Below are 27,486 nucleotides of genomic sequence, written 5' to 3' on the forward strand. Positions count from 1 at the left end.
AGCTAGAATAGTTTCATTATAGGACACATATAATCATTTTCCAAACCTGACTTGAAAATCTCAGTAGACCTCTTTGTGGAGATTAAAATTGAACCCAGAGTATAGCATTCAAGACTCTCCAAAGTGTCCTGTTTTAACTAGTATATTCCTTGTCTGCACTGTTCTGTGTTGGCCTTCACTCTAAACATACTGAAATGATAACTATATATATAAATGGCCATGATTTCTATATCAGCATTCTTTTTCTCCTGTTCTTTCATTCTCTTTCAGAACCCTCCTTCCATCACCTTTGCTTCTGGGCTCAGGTGAAATGCACCCTACATCCTGAAGCTTTTTGTGATTTTTTTCACATTGGGGTGACAGCATCTTCTGGGGCACTGAAATGCTGTATCTTAATATAATATTTAGCATATTCCTCCTGTTATTATGTGATGTATGCATCTTATCCATATATTAGCATGTAACCAACTTTATGGCAAGATCTACATTTTTGTTTTCCCAAATTATCAATCATCATGTTCTATGAGATAAACCATATTATCTACTAGACTTAATTAAATGGGTTCTTTTATTATATTTAAAAATTGTCGGGCGCCTGGGTGGCTCAGATGGTTAAGTGTCTGCCTTCGGCTCAGGTCATGATCCCAGCATCCTGGGATCGAGTCCCGCATCGGGCTCCCTGCTCCTTGGGAGCCTGCTTCTCCCTCTGCCTCTCATGAATAAATAAATAAAATCTTTAAAAAAATTGTCAATTAAAATATATCATTTTTATTTTAATATATTTGAAACTAACTCCTAAAATGCTGCAGCTATTTCCTCCAAAATATTTAAATATTTCATATCTCCTCCTGAACAAATATTCTATGGTACTGTGTCCCAGCAACAATGACAAAGTTCTCTACACATAGACATTTCCTAACTCTAGAAATTAATTTTTAACTTGATCTGTATCTAAACTGCCTCTTCGCTTCTGTGCCCAGCAAACATTTAACCTCTGTAAAGCAGTGTGTGAGGGAATTGCTGTCATGGTATCTAAGAAATGGATTTCAGCAATTGTGCTGCTACAGCTCTGCTACACTGGCCGTGGATTCTGTGGGAAGGTGCTGGTGTGGCCCTGTGACATGAGCCATTGGCTCAATATGAGGATTCTTCTGGAGAAACTCACTGAAAGGGGCCATGAGGTGACTGTGTTGGTTTCTCCGGAGAGTTTCATCATGGACTACAACAAGTCTTCCACACTGAAATATGAGGTGATCCCTATGCCACATAACAGAGAGACTGCTGAAAAAATATTCAGTGGTTTTTTAGACATGGCTACTAATGTTATGCCAACATTGCCACGATGGCAGTCAGCCATAAAACTGCAAGAATTCCTTTTTAATATAAGTGGATATTTAAAACTCCTATGTGAGAGTGTAATCCACAACCAGTCATTCATGAAGAAACTCCAGGCAACCAACTACAATGTAATGGTCATAGACCCTGTGGTACACTGTGGAGAGCTGATTGCTGAGTTACTGACAGTCCCTTTTGTGTACACGATAAGGTTTTCTATAGGTGACAATGTGGAGAAATACTGTGGGAAACTGCCAGCTCCACTTTCCTATGTGCCCGTTACCATGGCGGTACTGACAGACAGAATGACCTTTCTGCAAAGGGTAAAAAATGTAATGTTTTCCATTCTCTTTAACTTCTGGATCCACCAACCAGACACTCAGTTTTGGGACCAGTTTTACAGTGAAGCATTAGGTAAGAGACTGCTTTTCATTCTAAAGTAGTTATGTAAAGAAACTTAGGAGGTTTAAGAAAAGTCTAGAAAATGAAAAGTTTTAAAAATTTCCCTTCCACATAAAACTTTATAGGTGATAGCAATGAACTGTTATCAATAACTAATTGGGAGGGAAAGGCAAGAATATATTGTCATGGTTACCCTTTTTTTACAGTCATCTAACCATTTCTATAAGATACCTTGATACGTAATAGACTGTTATCAAAACAAAAAATATATAAAACACACTAATAAATGTCACTCTAATGGAAGATGTATTTTTTATCAGATATAGGATATCACAAGTAAGTCTTGTATGCTGAGTTTTCATAGTGGAGGAGATTTGACTTTTTATTGATCAAAAAAGTGTAATGTTTGTTGTAAGAGTAAGATAATCTCCTTGCCTGATTCCAGTAATAAACTGAAATCTGAACTATATTAATGATGGGATTAACTTTGGCATATGATTTACTTTGTCTGAATTTTGACCCACAAATTTTGAGACTCATCGATTATTTTATTCAAAATGTATATTATTCCCCTGTTGGACCATTCTCTGCCATTCTTATCTCTTTCATAAATGTGGGGTGAAACTTATATTAAGTCTTATGTGAACTGTTTCATCATAGGTGGTCATACTGAAAAGTTTTCTAGATGTTTTATACCTCTTAAGGGAGTACTACACAGAAAACTGAAAAATTAAATAGAAAACTAAAAAAGTTTAGAGCTTGAGTTGTTGAAAGATAGCATTTTTTTATGTCACTAATTACACATACTCTATTTTTTAATTGCTTGCTTTTTCTAATAAGGAATGGTTTTGCTTTGCAAGTTTTATATATATAGCTCTTATTTGATTTCATCAACTGAAGCTGGCTTCTACTCCAACTGTTTTTGAGAATCATGAAGAAACATGAACTGACAAACAAAAGATCATTTGGAGTATTAGAAATATTGACTAATTTAACTCCCTGATTGTATTAGTTTGCTAGGTCTGCCACACTAAATACCATGAACTAAGTGGCATGAACAACAGAAATTTGTTTTCTCACAGTTCTGGATGCTAGAAGTCCAAGACAAAGGAAGGTGTTGCCAGAGCTGGTTTCTCTAGAGGCCAGTCCTCCTAGCTTGTATGTGGCTTTTTTTTTTTTTTTTCCTGCTATATCCTCTCATGGTCTTCTCTCTGTACGTGCATAAACCCAGTGTCTCTTCCTCTTCTTATAAGGAGACCAGTCATATTGGATTAAGACCCACTCTTAGGACCTCATTTCAATTTAAGAATTTTTCTGACTTTAAAGAACTTATCTCAAAATATAATCAGATTTCAACATGAATGTTAGAGGAACACAAGTCAGTCCATAACACTGACTTTCTAACAGATCCTTTGTTTCACAAACTAATATTCAAAGGAATCCACTTTAAAAACCTTAGCTTTATACATGATTTAAATTTATACTATTCTGATTTCACCATAAATAATTTTGGAACCAGGAAGCACTACCTGAGTGTAGGCAGTGTGTAGGGCTCTATGGATTTAAAGTAAAGAAGACAGGATTTTGGCCTCAACCCTATTCTCAGAAATAAATGCAAGACATAGAAAAATAAACATATTCTGATAATTAGAGATGCTTTTCCAGTTCTAATCAATAATTTTTAGGACATTTGTCATACTATGATAAATAGGGGAAAGTTATAGGATTCTGCGTGTATAAATATTATGGAATATATGTAGTCCTTAGGATCTATGGCAAATTTTTAACTCTATCATCTTTAACGGGTTTGTTTGATTGTTTGTTTGTTTGCTATATGTATTTTTGTTGATTTTCATTCCTTCATTCCTTCATGTTCTTTATCAGGGAATTCTGAATGCACCATGAGTATAACTTCATTCTCAATCTCATAATAAAAATAACTAATACAAAAGGCTAAAAAACTTAAACAGAACAAAAATATATATAATGAATGATAATTGGCTTCATATTTCTCTTAAATATGTACTATTAACTATTCTTGTCTTTACATCAAGACATTATCTATGCATTACTAAACATAAGTATTTATATACTTTTTTTCTTTTTCAATAGGAGGAATTACTAAATATTCATTTTTGCCTTTCTTCTCACCAAATCTAGATTTGACATCTTTCTACAAAATATTTTGAAATTTACATTATTCTTTACATTCACATAATAGTATTCATTTTAATGGATGTAACAAATCATTGAACTAGTCTAGTTGTGAGAGCTACTTGGTTTGTTCCAAATCTGGTATTACAAAAAATATTGTCCTAAATTTATTGCACTTACATCCTTGCCCCAATGTTCTCTAAAATTGCTGGATCATTTAGCCTTTATCCTCAGACCTTTTCTGAGGTGCATAGTAGTTCATTTTCTTCTGATCTATTTATCTTACTGACCTGTAACTAACATATTAGGGAATTTAAGCCTTTTTTCTATAATATGTAATACAAATATATTTTAAACCCATCAATTGACTTAGGAACTTTCAACTAATTTACACAGACATAAAAATATTTTATATCCATTTTAAAATATTATGCATCTACTTTCAGATTTTAGAAAATATCATACCAACAAAAAAGGTATATAAAATGTAAGTGTACAGTTGAAAGAAATAATAAAATTAACTTCTGTATACTCTATAACCAAGTTCAGAAATAGATTGTTGCCAGTACCTTAGAAACACATTTCTTCCAGTGGAAACTATAAGCCTGACTTTGGTGAACATTTTGAAAATTTTGCATCTGCCATCTATATGCAATTCTCTCAAAACTATTGTTTAGTTTTTTGAATAATATACAAATACAAACAGATTCACTACTTATGCTCAATATTCTTTTGGTGATGAAATCATGTATTTTCTTTTTTTTTTTAAGCTCTATAGATAGAGTTTTATCTATAGATAGTGTTTTACTGTGAAACTACACCATGCTATTCTGTGGATGGACTTCTGGCTGTATACAGCTTTTATGTAATGCTACTGTTATGAACATTTGTATATGTCTCCTGTTATATAAGAGCAATAGTATAAATAAAGTATAAACTATATATTTTCCCCTACCATGTAATCTGAGACTTTGCTTAAAAATTTATACTTCAACAATGATTATATAAATTTATACTTCAACAGTTTTTTTTAATTTTATTTTATTATGTTATGTTAGTCACCATTCATTATGTCATTAGTTTTTGATGTAGTGTTCCATGATTCATTGTTTGTGTATAATACCAGTGCTCCATTCAATATGTGCCCTCTTTAATACCCATCCCCAGGCTAACCCTTCCCCCCACCCCCCTCCCCTCTAAAACCCTCAGTTTGTTTCTCAGAGGCCATAGTCTCTCATGGTTCATCTCCCCCTCCGATTCCCCCCTTTCATTTTTCCCTTCCTACTATCTTCTTTTTTTTTTTTTAAACATATAGTGTATTATTTGTTTCAGAGGTACAGGTCTGTGATTCATCAGTCTTACACAATTCACAGTGCTCACCATAACACATACCCTCCCCAATGTCTATCACCCAGCCACCCCATCCCTCCCTCCCCCTACCATTCCAGCAACACTTAGCATAATACCCTCTAGTTCCATCCACATTGTTGCAAATGGCAAGATTTCATTCTTTTCTGATGGCTGCATAATATTCCATGGTGTATATATATATATATATATATATATATATATATATATATATATCACATCTTCTTGATCCATTCCTCTGTTGATAGACATCCAGGCTCTTTCCATAGTTTGGCTATTGTGGACATTGCTGCTATAAACATTGGGGTGCACCTATCACTTTGGATCACTACATTTGTATCTTTGGGGTAAATACCCAGCAGTGCAATTGCTGGGTCATAGGGTAGCTCTATTTTCAACTTCTTGAGGAGCCTCCATATTGTTTTCCAGAGTGGCTGCCCCAGCTTGCATTCCCACCAATAGTGTAGGATGGTTCCTTTTTCTCTGCATCCTCACCATCTGTCATTTCCTGACTTGTTAATTTTAGCCATTCTGACTGGTGTGAGGTGGTATCTCACTGAGGTTTTGATTTAGATTTCCCTGATGCCAAGTGATGTTGAGCACTTTTTCATGTGTCTGTTGGCCATTTGGATGTCTTCTTTACAGAAATATCTGTTCATGTCTTCTGCCCATTTCTTGATTGGATTATTTGTTCTTTGGGTGTTGAGTTTGATAAGTTCTTTATAGATTTAGGATACTAACCCTTACTCTGATATGTCATTTGCAAATATCTTCTCCCATTCTGTCGGTTGTCTTTTGGGCTTGTTGACTGTTTCCTTTATCGTGCAAAAGCTTTTTATCTTGATGAAATCCCAATAGTTCATTTTTGCCCTTGCTTCCCTTGCCTTTGGTGATGTTTCTAGGAAGAAGTTGCTGCGGCTGAGGTTGAAGAGGTTGCTGCCTGTGTTCTCCTCTAGGATTTTGATACATTCCTGTCTCACATTTAGGTCTTTCATCCATTTTGAGTCTATTTTTGTGTGTGGTGTAAGGAAATGGCCCAGTTCCATTCTTCTGCATGTGGCTGTCCAATTTTCCCAACACTATTTGTTGAAGAGACTTTTTTCCAATGGACATTCTTTCCTGCTTTGTCGAAGATTAGTTGACCATAGAATTGAGGGTCCATATCTCGGCTCTCTACTCTGTTCCATTGATCTATGTGTCTGTTTTTGTGCCAGTACCATACTATCTTTATTATTACAGCTTTGTAATAGAGCTCAAAGTCCAGAATTGTGATGCCACCAGCTTTGCTTTTCTTTTTCAACATTCCTCTGATCATTCAGGGTCTTTTCTGAAAGAAGAGCGATCACAACCAATACCATAGAAATACAATTATAAGAACATATTATGAGCAACTATATGCCAGCAAATTTGATAATCTGGAAGACATGGATGCATTCCTAGAGATGTATAAACTACCAAAACTGAACCAGGAAGAAATAGAAAACCTGAACAGACCCATAACCACTAAAGAAATTAAAGCAGTAATCAAAAATCTCCCAACAAACGAGAGCCCTGGACTAGATGGCTTCCCAGGGGAATTCTACTAAACATTTAAAGAAGAAATAATACTAATTTTTCTGAAACTGTTTCAAAGAATAGAAATGGAAGGACAACTTCCAAACTCATTTTATGAGGCCAACATTACCTTGATCCCAAAACCAGACAAAGACCCCATCATAAAAGAGAACTACAGCCCAATATCCCTGATGAACATGGAAGCAGAAATTCTCACCAAATACTAGCCAGTAGGATCCAACAGTACATTAAAAGGATTATTCACCACAACCTATGGGATTTATTCCTGGGCTGCAAGGTTGATTCAACACCAGCAAATCAATCGATGTGATACAATACATTAATAAAGGAAAGAACAAGAACCATATGATCCTCTCAATAGATGCAGAAAAAGCATTTGACAAAGTACAGCATCCTTTCTTGATCAAAACTCTTTACAATGTAGGTATAGACAGTATATACCTCAATATAAAAGCCATCTATGAAAAACCCACAGCGAATATCATTCTCAATGGGGGAAAAACTGAGAGCTTTTCCCCTAAGGTCAGGAACAGGGCAGGGATGTCCACTATCACCACTGCTATTCAACACAGTACTAGAAGTCTTAGCCACAGCAATCAGACAACAGAAAGAAATAAAAGGCATCTGAATCAGTAAAGAAGAAGTCAAACTCTCACTCTTTGCAGATGATATGATGCCTTATGTGGAAAACCCAAAAGACTCCACCCCAAAACTGCTAGAACTCATACAGGAATTCAGTAAAGTGGCAGGATATAAAATCAATGCACAGAAATCAGTTGCATTTCTATACACCAACAACAAGACAGAAGAAAGAGAAATTAAGGAGTCGATCCCATTTACAATTGCACCCAAAACCATAAGATGCCTAGGAATAAATCTAAACAAAGAGGCAAAGAATCTGTACTCAGAAAACTGTAGAATACTCATGAAAGAAATTGAGGAAGACACAGAGAAATGGGAAAACATTCCATGCTCATGGATTGGAAGAACAAATATTGCGAAAATGTCAATGCTACTTAGAGCAATCTACACATTTAATGCAATCCTTATCAAAATAGCATCAACTTTTTTCAAAGAAATGGAATGACTAATCCTAAAATTTGTAATTTCCCCTTCCTTTTAACATCTAGATGTGATAAATAATCCAGGAGACATAGATTTATTTTTTCCTTAATAGCTTGTTAGTAAATTAGTGTAAATTGTATCCCAACAAAAATATATATAAATAACCTTCACACAACTTTTTTCATTTTCTCCAGGAAGACCCACTACATTATGTGAGATTATGGGGAAAGCAGAAATTTGGTTAATTCGGACGTATTGGGATTTTGAATTTCCTCGTCCATACTTACCTAATTTTGAGTTTGTAGGAGGGTTGCATTGTAAACCTGCCAAACCATTACCTAAGGTAGGTCTATTACAGTGGAGGATTTCTTTTGTACCTTATGAGATAATGCTGATATTTCTTTAAGGTGTACTGTCTCAATAACAGAGATATGCTGTTTGCTACTCCTAATCTATTTTACAAATCATAGAGGTCTCTTATTACTGGTATTACCTTTTTTAGACTTCACTTTGACATTATGGCTAAAGAAAGAAGTGAATCAAGTGGCATGTTAAAATTTCAGTGTGTCTACAGTTTGGGTACTGGATTGAAGCAACAGGAAGGTAGGGCCTTGGAAATTACTCAGGAGATTACTATAGTCTTCCTAACAAGCATGATGGAGTTATGAATTGGGACAGTTAACTCTGATTGTTTGAGTGATAAAGATACTTTCATGAGAACTCTCAGGTAGATTCCAGAGTTTTGTCAGTAAGAAGAAGTAAGTATTGACAGAAGACATGGAATCAGGTAGCACTTCTTGGATAATAGTGATCTTCCTGAGATAAAAAATAATTCATGGAAGAACTCTTTTGAGATGACAATGATGAATTCACTTTTGGACCTATTCACTTTAAGGAGCCAAATAAAGTTTCAGGTGAATATTTCTAGTAATCATTTGGGTAATGCAAGGTCTAGGTTTTAGCAAAGAGCATTAGAAACAGATTAGGAGTCATCAAAATAAAGACGTCATAGAACTAAGAGACCCAAACCCTGAATTCCTTCTTTAAGATCATGATGTCTGTTTTTTTCTGAAATGAAAAGGATACCACATTCCAAAGTCACCAACAAATAAATGTGGACAGCCAAAAGTGTTGGAAGAAGACAATATTGAAACATAAAAGAGACTAATAGATAAACATGATAAAAATATTGTATTTAACTATCTTTAGCAACAACTATCATCAAGGGATTGAGGAGGCAGACACTCATTTGCTTGGGTTGTAGGTAAAATAGCATAATCTCTGTAGAAGATTGCAGGTTAAATAGTGTTCTCAGGAGAGTTCTTGATTTCTATTTAGGGTAAGATGCACATTTAAGTTTAAATTTTATTTTAGGATTCTGAATATGCTTTTCTTACCAGTCAAGTTATAGCTGCAGCTCTATTGAATGTTATTATAGCAAATAATAAACCAATATCTAAACAAAGGTACAGAAAGAGACAGGACATATCCTTGGCTCAGTAGATAATATCCTGTGCCACACTATTATATTCATCCTCCCATCCTCATTTTTCATATATACAATTTCACAAAACAACTCAGACATGTTTTACAAGAGGGAGAAATTATTCCATTCCAAACCCAATTACTAATACAAACATTTGGGCAATATGAACACAAATCAAAGCTTGTATCTCTGATGAAAAAGTTATGCCAGTCACTGCATACACAGAAAAAAAGCAATGAAAGACAGCCAAATCAGGAATCTAAACCCAACTGCTAGATTTGTAAATTTTCATATATGTGTGTTTGTGCATGTGTGTGTTTATTCCATCACTGTCTCATAGGGGATGAATCAAAATGGCAAAATACCAATTCCTGGGACTTCAGAGATATTCTCCTAACATTATCTAAGCTAAAAGATAGCTTTCATTTATGACATCATCCTTTCCTAGTAATTTTACTAGCCTTAAATTGAGAAATACATTGATAAATAAATAAATATAACTGAGAAATATAATAAATATATTGAGAAATATTGCAGGGAAGCCACAAATAAATGCACAGGGAATGCATGACACATCTCTAGAAGTTGACATTCACATAGATTATAATGCAAAAGACCCCAGTCCCAGATTTTGCAGTGCCTAACTTGCACAATTGTTAAGTGGTGACCCAGAGGATTTTATTTGTAGAGAAGTTTATATTTACCACTGTGCTAAGGTTCAAATTAAGGCATGTCAGCTACTTGTGGGAAGGTAGAGAAACACTGTGTCATAAATGTTATCATGATAAAAAAAAAAAATAGCAGAAGTTTACCTTTTAAAATGTGTTATTATATATCTCAATTCCAAAAAAAAAAAAAATCATTTTTAGCCCCATTAATCAGAAAAAGAATAAACATGAGAAAAATACCCCGAATGCCTAACAGGGAGTTAGATTGATTTATTAATAATTTATTAGATGTAAACTGACATGGTACACATTTTAAAAGTCTAGTTAGGACCCTTTTTTGGGTTTCCTTACAAGGAATATTTCTGTTTGCAAACATCTCTGCTGGTTCATAAAATTAAGCCTTGAGGGTAAGAATTCCATGAACCATGGGAAGAGCTGTCTCTTATTGCCCATTCTCTTTCTATAATGGTTTGGTTCTATGCCTTTATCTGTAATCACTCATTATATATTTAAGCCATAGTTTTCAGAAACACACTTCCTCTTAAAGATACTAGATGGTTCTCTTTGGCAGAAGATAGAATGAGTCTAACGTCTCTGACACATCTCTTGACTCTGCCTATTTAGAAGAATAGATGAAATTCCCCCCACCCCATGATCCTGCATGTTTGTAATAAAGAGAATTTTATCACTGTAGGAAATGGAAGAATTTGTCCAAAGTTCAGGTGAAGATGGTATTGTGGTGTTTTCTCTGGGATCAATGGTCAAAAACCTCAAAGATGAAAAAGCCAATCTCATTGCCTCAGCCTTTGCCCAGATTCCACAGAAGGTCAGTACAACATTGGGTCCTGGTGAAGAGTTACTTTGCCAATTGGAGAGAAAGTGTGACTAACAGTACTTTTTCTAGATCAAAGCTGAGACACTGAGCATAACTGGTACCTCCTTCAAGTAAAAATTTCTTAAAACATTAAAATGATGTATTGAGGCACATTTAATCATTTGCTTAGTAAGCCTTTGTATTACTATGGAAATACATCTTTTTATACAATCATTTATTTTCATTGAAGTAGAGATGAAAATGTTAAGATCCTAATAACTTTTTACTATTTGAAATCTTATGACCCGCATTGACTACTCCCCAAATTCTCCAGTGTGTTAGCTCCAAGGTCCAGGAAAAGAGAGATGTTATACATAGAGTAGATAGGAATTATGTTCAAGGATATACTTTATATTTTTAGGTTTAATTGATGCTGTATCAGGATCTAGTTGGTTTAAAAGTAGAAGCCTAATCTTTCTAAACTGAAATTTCTACAGTTAAAAACAGTTAAAAATCCCAATATTATTATCAAACAATTTATATTTTCTGATTTATGATATTCAATTAACTTTAATTTTGTTGTCATTATAGTTCTAGATTTCTACTCTTTATATATTCCTATTTATGAAATACCCTAGAACTCTTCATATTGGTATATTAGTTAAAATATATAAAACTCCATAAAGGTGAGCATACTAATTAGGCTTGTTAAATCTTTGAATTTTTATTTCTTAACTTTTTTGTTAAAAAGTTTGCCACCCATGGATGTGGAGAAAAAGGAACTCTCTTGCACTATTGAGAATGCAAACTGATGTGCATCCACTGTGGAAAACAGTATAGAGGTTCCTCCAAGAGTTAAAAATAGAACTACCCTCTGATCCGGTAATCGTGTTCCTGGGCATTTACCCAAAGAATACAAAAACACTAGTGCAAAGGGATACATGCACCCCGATGTTCATAGCAGCTTTACAATAGCCAAATTATGAAAGCAGGCCACGTGTCCATGGACGGATGAATGGATAAAGAAGATATGGTATTATGTAAGTGATGAATCACTAAATTCTACTCCTGAAACCAATATTACACTATATGTTAACTAAAATGTAAATAAAAATTTGGGGAAAAAAAGATGTGGTATACATACACAATAGAATATTTTTTCAGCCATAAAAAATAATGAAATCTTGCCATTTGCAAAGACATGAGTGGAGCTAGAGAGTATAATGCTAAGCAAAATAAATCAAAGAAAGACAAATATTATATGATTTCACTCATATGTGGAATTTAAGAAACAAAACAAATGAGCATGGGGAAAAAGAGAGAGAGAGAAACCAAGAAACAGACTCTTAATTATAGAGAACAAACTGATGGTTATCAGAGGGGAGGTGGGTGGGGGCATGGGTTAAATAGATGATGGGGATTAAGGAGTGCACTTGTCATGATGATCAGTGGGTGAGGTATGGAATTGTTGAATAAAATAAACACTTTAAAAAATAAGTTTGCCACCTATTAATATTTAATCTGAACTTTGTCTTACAGAGCTCCCCCCACCTGCAAAAAGTATGTAACAAAAGGTTAACATCCTAACAAGATACTTCATTAAAAAATGAAATAAAACAAACCTCCAGCTCTTCCTCCCTCAAAACTATAGAGAGAAAAAGAAAGAGAAAGAAAGAAAGAAAGAAAGAAAGAGAGAGAGAGAGAGAGAGAGAGAGAGAAAGAAAGAAAGAAAGAAAGAAAGAAAGAAAGGAAAGAAAGAAAAAGAAAGAAAGGAAGGAAGGAAGGAAGAAAGAAAGGAAGAAAGAAAGAAAGAAAAAGAAAAGAAGAAAGAAGGAGGAAGGAAGGAAGGAAGGAAGGAAGGAAGGAAGGAAGGAAGGAAGGAAAGAGAGGGGTGGAGGGAAGGAGAGAGGGAAGAAGGAAAGAAGGAAAGACAATCATTCAGCAACTAGACAACAAAAATTTAAAGCTAATTATATTTTTGGAAAACATTACATTTGAAACATGAGAGGATGGCCTTATGACATTAGTAAATTTACACAGTATTCATGTTTATTTTAATGCTTTTTATTTTTATTTTTATTTTTTTAAGATTTTATTTATTTGAGAGAGAGAATGAGAGAGAGCACATGAGAGGGGTTAGGGTCAGAGGGAGAAGCAGACTCCCTGCCAGCAGGGAGCCCGATGCGGGACTCGATCCAGGGACTCCAGGATCATGACCTGAGCCAAAGGCAGTCGCCCAACCAACTGAGCCACCCAGGCGCCCATATTTTAATGCTTTTTAAACCCCCATGCTCTGATTGATTAAACTAGTCTTTTCATTTTATATATCTTTACTTATAATCTCATACCTCAAAACTTTTAAGTGATAAATATAAAAATGATAAAACTATACTTAATAGAGTATTAGTTCAAGCCCTTTTTGACAGGGTTGATGTAAACAGTCCTACTATATCACCATGTTTGCAAACTACCCCTTATGTCCACTTCTCTCACTATCACATAAAGTAGTGGTGGGCCACATGATTTATAAATAATTCTACAGCATTAAGATGCCTTCACTGTGTGTTTTTACTTGCAACATTAAAGCACTGTCTTCGACAGGTTTTATGGAAATACAAAGGAAAGAAACCAGACACATTAGGAGCCAATACTCGACTCTATGATTGGATACCCCAGAATGATCTTCTTGGTAAGACTGGGGGAAAGAAAAGCTGTACAGTTGGATAATGGGCAAGTAAAGTAACTGTTTAACAGCAAATAATTCAGTAAGTATTTAATAGCTAAAAATGTCACATTTTAGGCTAAAATCAAAAACCCAAAAAACAACAAATGTTGGAGAGGATGTGGAGAAAAAGGAACTCTCTTACACTGTTGGTAGGAATGAAAACTGGTGCAGCCACTGTGGAAAACAGTATGGAGGTTCCTCAAAAAGCAAAAAATAGAACTACCCCACGATCCAGTAATCACACCACTGGGTATTTACCCAAAGAATACAAAAACACTAATTCAAAGGTATACATGTACCCCTATATTTATAGCAGCATTATTTACAATAGCCAAGATATGGAAGCAGCTCAAATGTCCATCAATTGATGAATGGATGAAGAAGAAGTGGTATATATATATAATGGAATATTATTCAGCCATCAAAAAGAATAAAATTGTGCCATATGCAAGAACATGGATGGACCTAGAGAGGATAATGCTAAGAGAAATAAGTCAGAGAAAGATAAATACCATATGATTTCACTAATATGAGGAATTTAAGGAAAAACAACAACAAAAGAAAAGAGCAAAGGAAAAATAAGAGAGAGAGAGAGACAAATCAAGAAACAGACCCTTAACTATAGAGAACAAACTGATGGTCACCAGAGGGAATGTGCATGGGGGGATGGATAAAATAGGCAATGGAGATTAAGGAGAGCACTTGTGATGAGCACTGGGTGATGTATGGAAGTGTTGAATCACTATAGTGTACACCTGAAACTAATACAACACTGTATGTTAACTATACTGGAATTAAAAATAAAATTTAAAAAATAAATAAATAAAGCTAGAAAAAATAAAATGTCACATTTTACTTGCAGTTTTAAAGCAGAAATAATTCGAGAATTGGCAGTTAATTTTATAGATTCAATGCTTTCTTTGATTCACAAAATAGCATTTCAGTTAAGACTCTATCACTCTTCAAGTTTCAGTCCCAGTTTGGATATTTCCTCCTCAGTAAAGTCCTTCCAGACAATGCAGAGGGAACTAATTCCTCCTTTCCTGGGATCATAGTTTTCTGAAATAGCAATAGCCCATGTGCTCTCAGCTTTTCTAGAAAATGCTTTCTTCATTGAGCCACTCTGTGGGTTTTTCCCCATCTCCCTCTAAAATTCTGTTACCTTATTATAATGAAATCCTCACCCAATTCCCAAACTAGGTCATCCCAAAACAAAAGCTTTTATCACTCATGGTGGAACCAATGGGATCTATGAAGCTATTTATCATGGGGTTCCTATGGTGGGAGTTCCTATGTTTGCTGATCAACCTGATAACATCGCTCACATGAAGGCCAAAGGAGCAGCTGTGGAGGTGAACATAAACACAATGACCAGTGAAGATCTGCTCAATGCCTTGAGAACAGTCATTAATGAACCTTCGTAAGTACTACTGTTTTAAAAGGCTTACCATTGATTATGCTACCCATCATACTTGGAAATGTTCAATGTCTCCTGACTTTGTTAATGAGTTTATTTTCAAATAACAACTATAACATGACCAATATGAAAATGCCTTTATTATTTCATTTCCCTAACATTGAAGTAATTTGCTGAAATTGGGAAAAAATACTATTACTTCAAATATTTTATCAATGCTTTTTTCAAAATCAATCATTTTAATGATCACATAAGTTCTCTGACATTTTTTGAATAATCTGCTTGTTCGTATAGACACACATATATATGCCTATTTAAGTATTATAAGTAAGTACAAAATTGGAAGTGATAATTCACTTTATCATTCAAAAAGAGCCATCATTAACACTGACTATATATATCATTCATCACTATATGCATATACACAGAGAGGAGAGATACTAAGTAGGTAATAATTTTACAAATACTGGTTATTACTATGTGTGAACAAAATTTTGAATTTTATCTGATTTAGCTAAAGATTAATTGAAATGAATCTATAAGCTATATTTAACTTTAAGTATATATCATTGTATCTTATTTTTTTCTCTGAAAAATCTCATCAAGGTTAAGAATTAATATATGAATACAGTTTTAAGTTTTCATTTTTATGTATTTTTGATTTTGGCAACAGTTGAACTCCTGCTATAGAAATAATCTCATCTAAAAAAATAGAAGTAATCTCATCTCTAATATGTATTACTTAAGATTTTAATTTGTCAATATTTATGCCACTTATTTTCCTCAAATTTAGTCTTTTTGCTGCATCTTAAAGGAATCAATATTTGCCATTAATTCTGAGATTCTTTATTCCAAAATATTTTGGATTCACTCTTAACTGAATATACTATATGAAATTTTACTGAATATACTATATGAAATTTTCTTTCAATAAAGATTCATGGATATTAAATTTCCTGAGATCGTTTAGCAATATTTGCTGATTACCTTGATATAAGAATGATCTCTCACCTCTCTGAATATAAGATATTTAGCTCTCTCTTTTCTTCAGAATTGTGTAAATATGACTCATGGTCTCCTGGCTTTAAATCCTTCTATAGGAATTTGAGGCCTGTCTGATCATTTTTGTTTGTTTCTTTTTCAGTTTGGAAAAAAATCATTTTTTAAAAAAATTCAGAAACCTAATTAACGATGTATCTTGATAAATTATTTTCTACATTTTCCCTGGGTTATAATATGTCCTTTCAATACTGTTAATCTAGATTAAAAATTATTTTTCTTCTCAGAAATTATCTTTTTGTTATTTATTAGAATGTTAGTTCCACTTTTATCTGTATTTCAGGGACATCAAACTTCAGCATTCTCTATGTTAAAATATTTTGGTTTTCCTTCTCTATCATTTTCTAAGTGCCCTAATCATCTTCTACTTTTCTTAATTCACTGGGATTCCCTCAATCCATAAATTGGTAAGTTTACTTTTTTGCCATTAGAAAATTACAGTTTCTAGGTTATACCCTCCTTTCTATTTTCACATTTCTGACAGCTGTTACTTTCCTCTCTTTTCTTTTCTTTTTTTTTATTATGATACATTAATCACCACACATTACATCATTAGTTTAAATGGAGGAGAAAAAAAAAAGAAGGTAAAAATTCTAGTTCTCAGCTGACATATGACACAGATCTGAGTATTTTATAGAGAAGTCATAAAAATGTACAGAATTACTAAGCATGCAACTCTGTGAAATGTAATCTAATAAATGTCTTATCAAAGCACAAAGAAAAAAAGAAAATTACAGTTTCTAATTTCATTATTAATCCTTTAAGAGGTATTTTTGCCAATTTATTTCAACAGCTCACCTATACCCTTTATCACCACTTTTTGTTTTATAACTTAATTTTTTGTCTTTTATTCATAACCCTTGCATTCTTCTTTTACTTCAACTCTCCTCTTTTTTGAACTATGTATTATGCTTACTTACATTCTAAGTCGATCATTTTTATGGCTCCCCCCCATATTGTATAAGTTGTTATCAAGGCATATTTTTCATCTAGCTGTCTCAGTATTTACTCGGAATTTGTATAAGTGCCTTATATTTAAATTTGTTTCCAGGTTATCTCAGACTCAATTATTTTTATTCAGAGGCAAAACTCAAAGGATGGTTAAAACATTCCATTTGTCTTACTGAAACCTGAAATTGAGGAGGTAGATGAGAAGGTCAACTCAAATGCAATTTTGTGCAGCTTTTTTTTGGTGGATCTAGTCTATGTAAAACCATCTATTCTAAGCCCTAGTTGCAGGTTTTTTTACACAAAGGGGTCAATGTATTGCTCCCCAGAAGGGAATGTTTGCCTTGAATCCAACCTAAAAAGCCAGTGCTAGTGGTCCATTTCCCCCTCTCACACACATTCCCATCAAATGACTCTTATTATGATGCATGTTTAAGTCATAATTTTCAAAATATAGATATCATCAATTCAGGAGCTGGAGCTGGTGTTAAGAGCTTCAGGAAGGCTGACTATGATCTTCTGTTTCTCATAAATGATGATCTTGAGGTCTAATGCATTAAACTATTACTGAGTTGTTATTGCTGATAACTTGGTTCATTTTACTAAATAAGAGTAAGTTCTGTAATTTTTTAGAACTCTAGCTTATTTCATGGAATACCATTAAATTTTATTATTGATTTGAAAACTACTGATGCAAAAGACAGAAACATAAGTACTCAGGATTTTCCAATAAAATACCTAAAATGATTTATTTTAAAATATCTTAATATTAACTGTAAACCTAATTCTAACTCAGAAATCATCTGGGAACAATAGAGTTTAGTATAGAGTGCATATATGGATGTATTTGTGTTCCATTTATTACTTCTTAAAGGAATTAAGGAACACAAAATATTACACTTAAATACATAAAGCATAGTAATTTTAATTACTTATAATATTTTAAGATAACAGTCATGTAACATTAGTGTACAATAAGATGTTAAATAATCATTTTAAATATGAGCATAGACCTTTCTTGTCTCATTTATAGGAAAGCGTACTTTATTTTTATTTGGATTCACAAGTACAAGTTTATCTAGTATATATGTATTTAAGATTTTAAATCTCTATCTATAAATGGAGAAAACCTTGGACAAAAAAGCTTATTTGGAAAGATAAGCTTTTATTGTCACTGTAGTTTGCTTGAAATATTTTAGGACAAACCACGTGAAATTACTGCTTTAACCCTACCTATATTTCAATCCAATTGAAAGAGTAGGACTATTCTTTCACATTGCACACAAAAAAGAACACAAGTAAATTATCCCCTCCTACTGGATCTAGCATACCATGTTCACTGGTGAATGATGATCACATTTCTTCTTCTCCAATCCCAGAAATGTCTAACTCACACCAGGGCATCTCTTCACAAATCACTTACCTTCCAATATCTTCATGTTTCCAAGTTGCAACTATTATTTGTAACACAAAACCAAAAGGAAATATACTAATTCTGGCTCATCAACTAAGAAATGTCAAGTGAAGATAAAACCTGCCTTTCAAATACATACCTATACCCATTACTGTTTGAGACATTAGAGTTAACTCCATATAACCATTGCTACTTTGATGCTTATTGATTGGGAGCTCTAGTTCTAGCAAGATATTTCTATTTATCTTAAAAATTCAAAGTCTATATCCTTGCCATTTCCAAAATTACCCTAGTATCTTCACCAATATTGATATTGCCAATATAGACACTGTCCCTTGCATCACAAAGACACAGTGTGTGCAATGGAGAAGTTATCCCAGTGCCAAGATCTTAGACACTGCAGAAATGGTTTAGTAATGTCAATTATCAGCTTCTTGTCTGTAATCATGAAGTAGCCAGAGATTAAAGACCATGCTTGGGTTATTTGCTGTCTTGGTTTTTGAACAATCGTGGAAAATATACACAATATCAAAATTCCTCCTTGGAAAAATTAGGTCATACATCTGCAACAAACGTTCTATTTTTTTTTATGTCTGCATTTCACCACATTCTGTTAAGAATATATTTCTTCTACATCCTCCCTTCACAATTCTTAAGATGCTATGCAACCAACAAAGTTCACATCTCAGCAAGACTCAATGTACCTATGGCCTTTGGCTTACATAACATATAGCATGTATCACATCTTACCAGTAATGAAAACAAAAATTCTCTAATTTCTAAATTTTTCCCTACCAGTTATAAAGAGAATGCTATGAGGTTATCAAAGATTCACCATGATCAACCTGTGAAGCCCCTGGATCGAGCAGTCTTCTGGATCGAGTTTGTCATGCGCCACAAAGGAGCCAAGCACCTGAGGCCAGCTGCCCACAACCTCACCTGGTTCCAGTACCACTCTTTGGATGTGATTGGGTTCCTGCTGGCCTGTGTGGCAACTGCTATATTCTTGGTCACAAAATGTTGTTTGTTCTCTTGTCGAAAATTTGGTAAAACAGGAAAGAAGAAAAAGAGGGAATAGATCTAAGTTTGGCAAAGGCCTATTAATGGGCAATCCTGTTCATTCTAACCACAGTGACCTTAATGAAAACAGATTATCTCCATCCTGTTTTCAAAATTCCCATTCCTCTACCTTAGCCTAGAGATAAAGCCTAGAATTCAACATGATCATTAATTAGTGAACATGTCCCAGTCTTCCTTTGTCTTTTCCCAGGTGCCTTTACCCTCTTCTTCTCATTTTCCTGTGACAGGGACACTAATAATTTTATGTATCTTCTATTCAAAATATCATTATTTTCATTACGCTTAACCTTAAGAATATGCTGACTAACAATATGCTGAATCCTGAGGAGCACACAACATGTGAGTTGAATGTGATGGATGTAGGGAATATAGAAGAATAAAATTCACAAGTTCCCCTAGAATATACAAATCAAGGAATCACCATACATTAGTATGCTATAGGAAGCATAATGATTTCTTTTTTCATGAAAAATAAGCCCTTCTGCTTGTCCAAAGTTATTGGGGTCAGAGCCTAAATTGATAACAATGGTTATAGTGTATCATACTAGGGAAGGTCTACAAATTCCCATTCAATCCATAGGTAATTATGGCCTGTGTTCCTGCCTGCAATCAACTAGCCCTCTTGTGTGCCTTTTAATGCAAGGGTCTGGGGACTGCCCTCAAACAAAAGAGATTAATTGAGTCATTATTTTTTCTCAGGGACAGAGAATGTCAGCAATATGTTAAAGGTGGCCAGATCATTTATAGAGAAAATAATTAATAAATATAGAAAAAATTTTATGAAATTTTTAATTAACAGTATATTGGTAACATTAAAGTTAAATGTCAATTTATTATATTGAAAAATCAGTAATGCCCATAATCTATAATCATTCTTTATAATCAAAGGTTTAGTTTTCTAGCAAAAACAAATATTTACTTGGAATGTAAGATCATTGTATTATTTTTCGGTCTGTATCTTTTACAAATTTAAATTTATCAATTAAGTATTATGCCAAGGATATAAGCAAGATATTAATAGATCTGCTTGACTAAGGGTATGTTTTAGTAAATATTTATCATGGAAAGCACTAATTAAAATTCATAATGAATTAGCTCTGCATTAATTTAACAAGACTGCACTTTCTTTACCCCTTATAAACTTAATGATATATTCTAATTAAAGTTTTAATTTCAGTATTTCATATATAATTGAGTTGATGAATGACATCCGTTGGCTTACTGAAAATTTTGAAATTCATATTCATTTTAACATGGCATATTGAAAATTACCTCCAATTTAAAAATAACTGCATGATATATAAGAATATGTATTTCTTTTTTAATATGTATATTACCAAAAATGCAAATAAATTCTTAAATTTTTTTGTGAAGGCTAAAAATTTATTTGTTAAATGTTAACATTTTTAAAAGGTGATTCATGTTGATATATTTTGACTTTTACAATTTGGTCATGGCCTGAGAAAAGCTGTTTATGTTTGCTCTGTGCCTACTTTATTTTCTGCTTTTGGAATACAGCAAATGGCTTAAGATCCAATGAGAGGTGGGCTAGCGATTCATGGTGTTGAGCACTACCAAGTTCAGGCACCCATTTGGTTTCTGAGACTGGCTGCCCACAACACAGAGATTTGTTTCTGCACAGAGATAGTCCCTGCTCACCAGTTTTCTCCCCTCCTGCTGATTATCTGCAGGTTTCTTCCTTTGCCTGAATAACACCAGAAGGCAGCTGGCAAAAATTCCTCGGTGATACCAACTGCATTAGTCAGTCTAACTGCAGCATATATTTGGATAATAAACAAACAAATAAACAAATAAAAATAACACACACATACATATATACACGGAGAGAATGGACTTTCCTTAGCTGTCTTTTGCAAAACTGTTCAGATGAAGAAACTCTCATCCTTAGTAAGCAGAAACCAAATCCCATTAACCAGAGCACTGTTACATAGCTCTTACATTCTCAGACCCTGGAGCTATTCGGGAGGCTGCACTTAATACTTTTATTTATTTTGTTCATAAACATTACATGTTCCCCTCATCTTCTGGCAGCAACTCCCCTGGTTAGGATTCTTTACCTGATAGAATGATCCAAAACTTCATGCACTCCAAATAAATGTCACCAGCCAAGTTTATCTTTGGCATTGTGAATCCTTATACAGCCAAGAGAGTAATGCCTTCTCTGACTGAATTCTGAAGCAGAGGAGCTCAAAATAATCAAGCTCAAAATAATTCACAGTTAATAATCTAAGTAAATCATGGCTATATCCCTGGGTGGAATCATTCCTCCCTTGAGAAAGGCAACCTCCAAACCTTACCAGACTCCAAGTTGTAATAATGAAAAACAAACTTGTCTAAGGGAAATAGTGAGGCATACTTGTTAGGGGACTCATTCCCACTTTCAGCCCCTTGAGATCTGAACCCATGTATTCAAACTAAAATACAAAAGCATATATATGAGGTTATGATTTGAAGCGTACACTGCATCCTTTAAAACAGCACCTAAAATATATAGGATATTGTCTCCCAGCTAAAACCCTGAGAAGTTCTCATTAGCTAAGGGGGAATTTGGTAAAAATCAGCAAATTCCATGAATATTAGACTGTTGCACTTCCTTCATGGTTAATATGTTTCCTGGTCATGCACAGTGTTGATATCAACACCAACATTTTTACTAAGGTTTCATGTGCACAGTTTGTGATCTGGCAGAAATAATACAGAGAATTTAGGGGAAAACCTGTTATTTGGAAATTATAACTACTTCTCTGAAGAAAAAATGGTGCAGCCTCTAGGATGAAGGTGACCAATGCAATTTTTCTACTTTTTGGCTAGCTAGAACCCTTGGGAGTTTACCATATTGGGAAGGAGGTGGGGGGGATCCCTGCTGTTAAAAAGTTGAGCACGTAACAGCTGGAGTAGCCAAACGAGGCTTGGTGAGGTGAAGTCCGTGCTGTGCATTCATATATAGTTTCCCCCCGAGTCTCCATTGCTCCTTTGTGAATGAGCTTTTTTTTTTTAAAAAAAAAGATTTTATTTATTTATTTGACAGAGAGAGACACCGCAAGCGAGGGAACACAAGCAGGGGTGAGTGGGAGAGGGAGAAGCAGGCTTCTCGCTGCAGGGAGCCTGATGTAGGGCTCCATCCCAGGACCCTGGGATCATGACCTGAGCCGAAGGCAGATGCTTAGCAACTGAGCGACCCAGGCGCCCCTGTGCATGAGCTTTAAGATCAAATTCTGGGGGGTCTGGAAAAAGACATCAACATTTGCAGGACTGCTCATCCAAACCACCTTATTATTATTTTTTTTAAGATTGTATTTATTTATTTGAGAGAGAGAGAGAGCACAAGCAGTGGGAGGGGTAGAGGGAGAGGGAGGAGCAGACCCCCCACTGAGCAGGAAACCTGACAGGGGACTACATCCCGGGACCCCGACACCATGACCCAAGCAGAAGGCAGGTGCTTAACTGACTGAGCCACCCAAGCGACCCCAAACCACCTTATTATTGAGACAGTTGTCTGTAGCACTATAGAGGGAATTTCCACAGAATATGAGTATCTTCATAATCCATGCAAGCTCCAGGAGGTTTATTCACATACTTCTACCTCAAACGTTCTTACCTTTCAACTTCCCTCTAATTATTCCCAAATCTTTGACAAACCAGTCAATCCATTAGCCTTGGCCTATGAATCTATAGATCTGAAAGGAGATCACTTTTTTTCTCCGTAAAAATGGAGTCACCTGGATGTATTGCTTGATATTCTACCCATTGGAAAGATTTTACTCCACCACTACCATTCAGAGACACCCTTGAGTGGAGCTGTAACAGTGGCTACTCCCTGATGCTATGAGAATATCCTGTGTACTCATACATAAATTGGGATGTATGAGAATGTTTTCCCTATTTTCATTTGGGAATCCCCTTGTGAGTCTGAAGGGGATTGACAGATTTATTTAAAAACATTGGTAGGGGCGCCTGGGTGGCTCAGTCAGTTAAGCGTCTGCCTTCGGCTCAGGTCATGATCCCAGGGTCCTGGGATCGAGCCCCGCATCGGGCTCCCTGCTCCGCGGGAAGCCTGCTTCTCCCTCTCCCACTCCCCCTACTTGTGTTCCCTCTCTCACTGTGTCTTTCTCTGTCAAATAAATAAATAAAATCTTTAAAACAAAACAAAACAAAACATTGGTAGGTTCCATGGGAGTCTAAGCCATCTGCAGAGACAATTTATCTGTATTTCTGGAATGGCTCTGACCTGTTCTCATATATACTATATCTATTTAACTGTAGAATGTTGCTGCTAATGTTCAGTCATATTTTTGTTGTTACCACAGCATAGACCATCACAAGTAGCATAGTCACTTGGTGCCTATGGTTAGGTATTCAGTCTTAGCCAGAACTCAGTAACAAGGCAGGGGCTGTTTTTTCTAGGAAGGAGAGATACCAAGAAAATAGGTCATAGTTTTGCTCCAAAATCCTAGGATTCTCTTTTTGGAGTTTGTCAAAGTTTATTTAACATTGCTATCGGCTACAGGCATGGCAGATACCCTTGGATTTTCTTTTTTTTTTTTTTGTGGTAAACAAAAACAACACATGAGACCTACCCTCTTAACAAAATTTTAAATATACAGTACAGTGTTACTAACTATAAGCACAGTGTTGTACAACAGATCTCTAGAACTTGTTCATCTTGCATAACTGAAATGTTATACTTCTTGAACAAAAACTCCCATTGACTCTGGCATCTACCATCTGCCTTCTCCTTCAATGAGTTTGATTACTTTAGACATCTCATTATAACTGGAATCATGCAGTATTTTTCCTTCTATGTATGACTTATTTCACTTAGCATAATGTCCTTAAGTTTCTTCCATGTTGTAGCATATGACAGGATTTCTGTCTATTTTAATACTGAATAATATTCCATTTTATGCATATAGCACATTTTCTTTATCCATTCATCTATGGATAGACATTTAGGTTGCTTCCATATCTGGGCTATTGTGAGCAATGCTATGATGAACATGGGAATACAGATATCTCTTTGAGATAGTGATTTCAATTCTTTTGGATAAACATCCAGAAAAGGAATTGCTATATTATATCAAAAAATCAATTTTTAATTTTTTGAGGAATCTCTATCTTCAATAGTGGATGCGCCATTTTCCTTTTCCTATGTATTACATTACATACATTTACTTTACAACAGTGCACAAGGATTCCAATGTCTCCACATCCTTGCCAATGCTGCTTCATCTTTTTTTTTTTTTTATAATGGCCACTCTAACAAGTGTGAGGTGATGTCTCATTGTGGTTTTGATTTGCATTTCCCTGATGATTAGTTATGCTGAGAATCTTTTCATATACATGTTGGCCATCTGAATGTCTTCTTTGGAGAAATGTTTATTCAGATTTTCTGCCCATTTTTTAATCAGATTCAATCACTCAGTTTCCATACAGATAACAAAAGTCACCTAAGGTGTGTCAAACAGGGACATTTTTTTTTAATTTTTTAAATTTAAATTCAATTAATTAACACATAATGTATTACTTGTTTCAGGGGTACATGTCTATGATTCATCAGTCTTATATAACCCAGTGCTCATTACAACACATACCCTCCCCAATGTCCATCATCCAGTTACCCCATCCCTCCACCCCGCTCCCCTCCAGCAACCCTCAGTTTGTTTCCTATGATTAAGAGTCTCTTATGGTTTGTCTCCCCCTCTGACTTCGTCTTGTTTCATTTTTTTCCTCTCTTCCCCTATGATCCTCTGCCTTGTTTCTTAAATTCCACATATCAGTGAGATCGTATGATAATTGTCTTTCTCTGATTGACTTATTTCGCTTAGCATAATACCCTCTAGTTCCATCCACATCATTGCAAGTGGCAAGATTTCATTTTTTGATGGCTGCATAATAGCCCATATTTAATGGACTATATATATATATACACACACACCACATCTTTATCCATTCATCTGTCTTTGGAGACCTGGGCTTTTTCCATAGTTTGGCTATTGTGGACATTGCTGCTATAAACATTAGGGTGCAGTTGCCTCTTTGAATCACTACATTTGTATCTTTGGGCTAAATACCCAGTAATACAATTGCTGGGTCATAGCGTAGCTCTATTTTCAACTTTTTGAGGAATCTCTATACTGTTTTCCAGAGTGGCTGCACCAGCTTGCATTCCCACCAACAGTGTAGGAGGGTTACCCTTTCTCCACATCCACGCCAACATCTGTTGTTCCTTGATTTGTTAATTTTAGCCATTCTGACTGGTGTGTGGTGGTATCTCATTGCAAACAAGTACATTTTATTTTATTTTTTTTTAAGATTTTATTTATTTATTTGAGAGAGAAAGAATGAGAGACAGAGAGCATGAGAGGGAGGAGGGTCAGAGGGAGAAGCAGACTCCCTGCCGAGCAGGGAGCCCGATGCAGGACTTGATCCCGGGACTCCAGGATCATGACCTGAGCCGAAGGCAGTCGCTTAACCAACTGAGCCACCAGGCGCCCCGCAAACAAGTACATTTTAATGAAAAGATTACTTAACAATATGGACAATATGAAGGGAACTAAAAGGAATGGTGAAGCCCACAGACAACAACAGTGTAGGCCATTACTAACACATTAGGCTAAGATGTAAAGGAAAGCAGTTATGTTCTCAGAGACTGGTGAAAATAGGAACTGCGGAAGAAGAAATCAATGGCAAGAGATGTAGTAATGGAAGAACAAAGTGGTTGCCTAAGACAAGGTCCCAAGCCAGGAAGGGAACCACAAAAAAGAAAAAAAAAAAAAAATATATATATATATATATATAATTGCTCTCTTCAACCACTATCTGAATCCAACCAGAAGCCGCATGGCAGAAGAATTCACATGATATAGTTCACAGAGCTGAGCCTCCTGAGACCCAAAACTAGAAAAGAAAGTTGAGGATAATAGATCTGGGAAGATAAAGAATAATCACAGCATTCCAGGGCCACCATTGGGAACAGAGACAGAGAAATAGAAGATATAAAGTGAGAATAAGAGAAACTAGGTATTAGGAGTGAAACGGATTTTATTGTTTGGGAAACCAGGAGAAGATGGTGTTCCAAGAAGGGGAGAAAGAATAATTGTGAAATTATTTAAGTATTCTCATTGATATGTGATGTAAAACCAAGGAACCTTCTACAACACATTAACTTTTAAAATGCACATGAATTATCACTGAGGAGATTGTATCTGTACAGATACAATTGTTTACCTGAAAATCTAAACCTATTTAATTGAATAATTATAAGAATTAATAGCAGCTAAATAAAATGAGCAGATACTGAAAATTCTATGAGTGCTTGAACTTACTGAATATAAATTATTGCCAGGTATTTTGTTAGGTGATTCATACATTTCTCTAGTACTTAAAACAACTCCATGATGCAGACATGTTCATCTTAGTAGAATGAGTAAGAAAGCTATATGCACTGAAGGTTATTTTGTGGGGACATATAATATCATAAGTGAAAAACAAATGTTTACATATACATATAATTACACTTATATAAGTGTAATTACATTTGTATTAATTATATGTGCTAATGAACAATGACTAGAAATATGAAACTTAATTCAATATTCATTTCTTTCACTCATTCAACAAATATTTTTAGAGAAAACATGGAAGAATTTTGGAGAATCATTGTGTTATTACAGAGGATATGATAGTTAATAAGTTAAACACTGTACTTTTCTCTATGAAAAATGAGTAATGATCCAAACAAAGGAATTACAAACATGGGTATGAAAATAATATTGAGAAGTTTATGACCATTATGTCTTTCTGTATTTGTCTACTATTAACATGGCTATTTTTGTTCATTTATCAACAACAGAAATTAGAATATGTGCCTTTTAAGAGCTCCTACCAGATTTTGTTTTCATAGAGAAAAGTTCAGTGAAAGGAATGTGTCCAGCGAAGAGAAGGAATTAAGGTGG

The 27,486-nt window shown here is 34.7% G+C and overlaps 1 protein-coding gene across 5 annotated transcripts in view; it reads left to right on the forward strand.

Annotated features, from left to right (window-relative positions):
• LOC118010479 (UDP-glucuronosyltransferase 2A1) overlaps positions 1 to 20,283 on the forward strand; it is a 57,473-nt gene extending 37,190 nt beyond the window's left edge. For 2 of the 5 annotated variants that reach the window (XM_035004874.1, XM_035004873.1), the window contains exons 2-6: positions 8,094 to 8,242; positions 10,748 to 10,879; positions 13,469 to 13,556; positions 14,793 to 15,012; positions 19,229 to 20,283. In XM_035004874.1, the coding sequence (XP_034860765.1) occupies positions 8,094 to 8,242; positions 10,748 to 10,879; positions 13,469 to 13,556; positions 14,793 to 15,012; positions 19,229 to 19,508 (869 nt within the window). In that variant the 3' untranslated portion in view covers positions 19,509 to 20,283. Of the gene's footprint in view, positions 1 to 1,025; positions 1,750 to 8,093; positions 8,243 to 10,747; positions 10,880 to 13,468; positions 13,557 to 14,792; positions 15,013 to 19,228 lie in introns of those variants that run through there. The other 3 variants (XM_035004870.1, XM_035004875.1, XM_035004872.1) reach the window with 2 other exon arrangements.
• Positions 20,284 to 27,486: the final 7,203 nt, after the last annotated feature.

This window comes from Mirounga leonina, unplaced genomic scaffold (genome assembly GCF_011800145.1).
Source record: "Mirounga leonina isolate KUSES-001 unplaced genomic scaffold, KU_Mleo_1.0 Mir_129, whole genome shotgun sequence".
Taxonomy (NCBI): Eukaryota; Metazoa; Chordata; class Mammalia; order Carnivora; family Phocidae; genus Mirounga; species Mirounga leonina.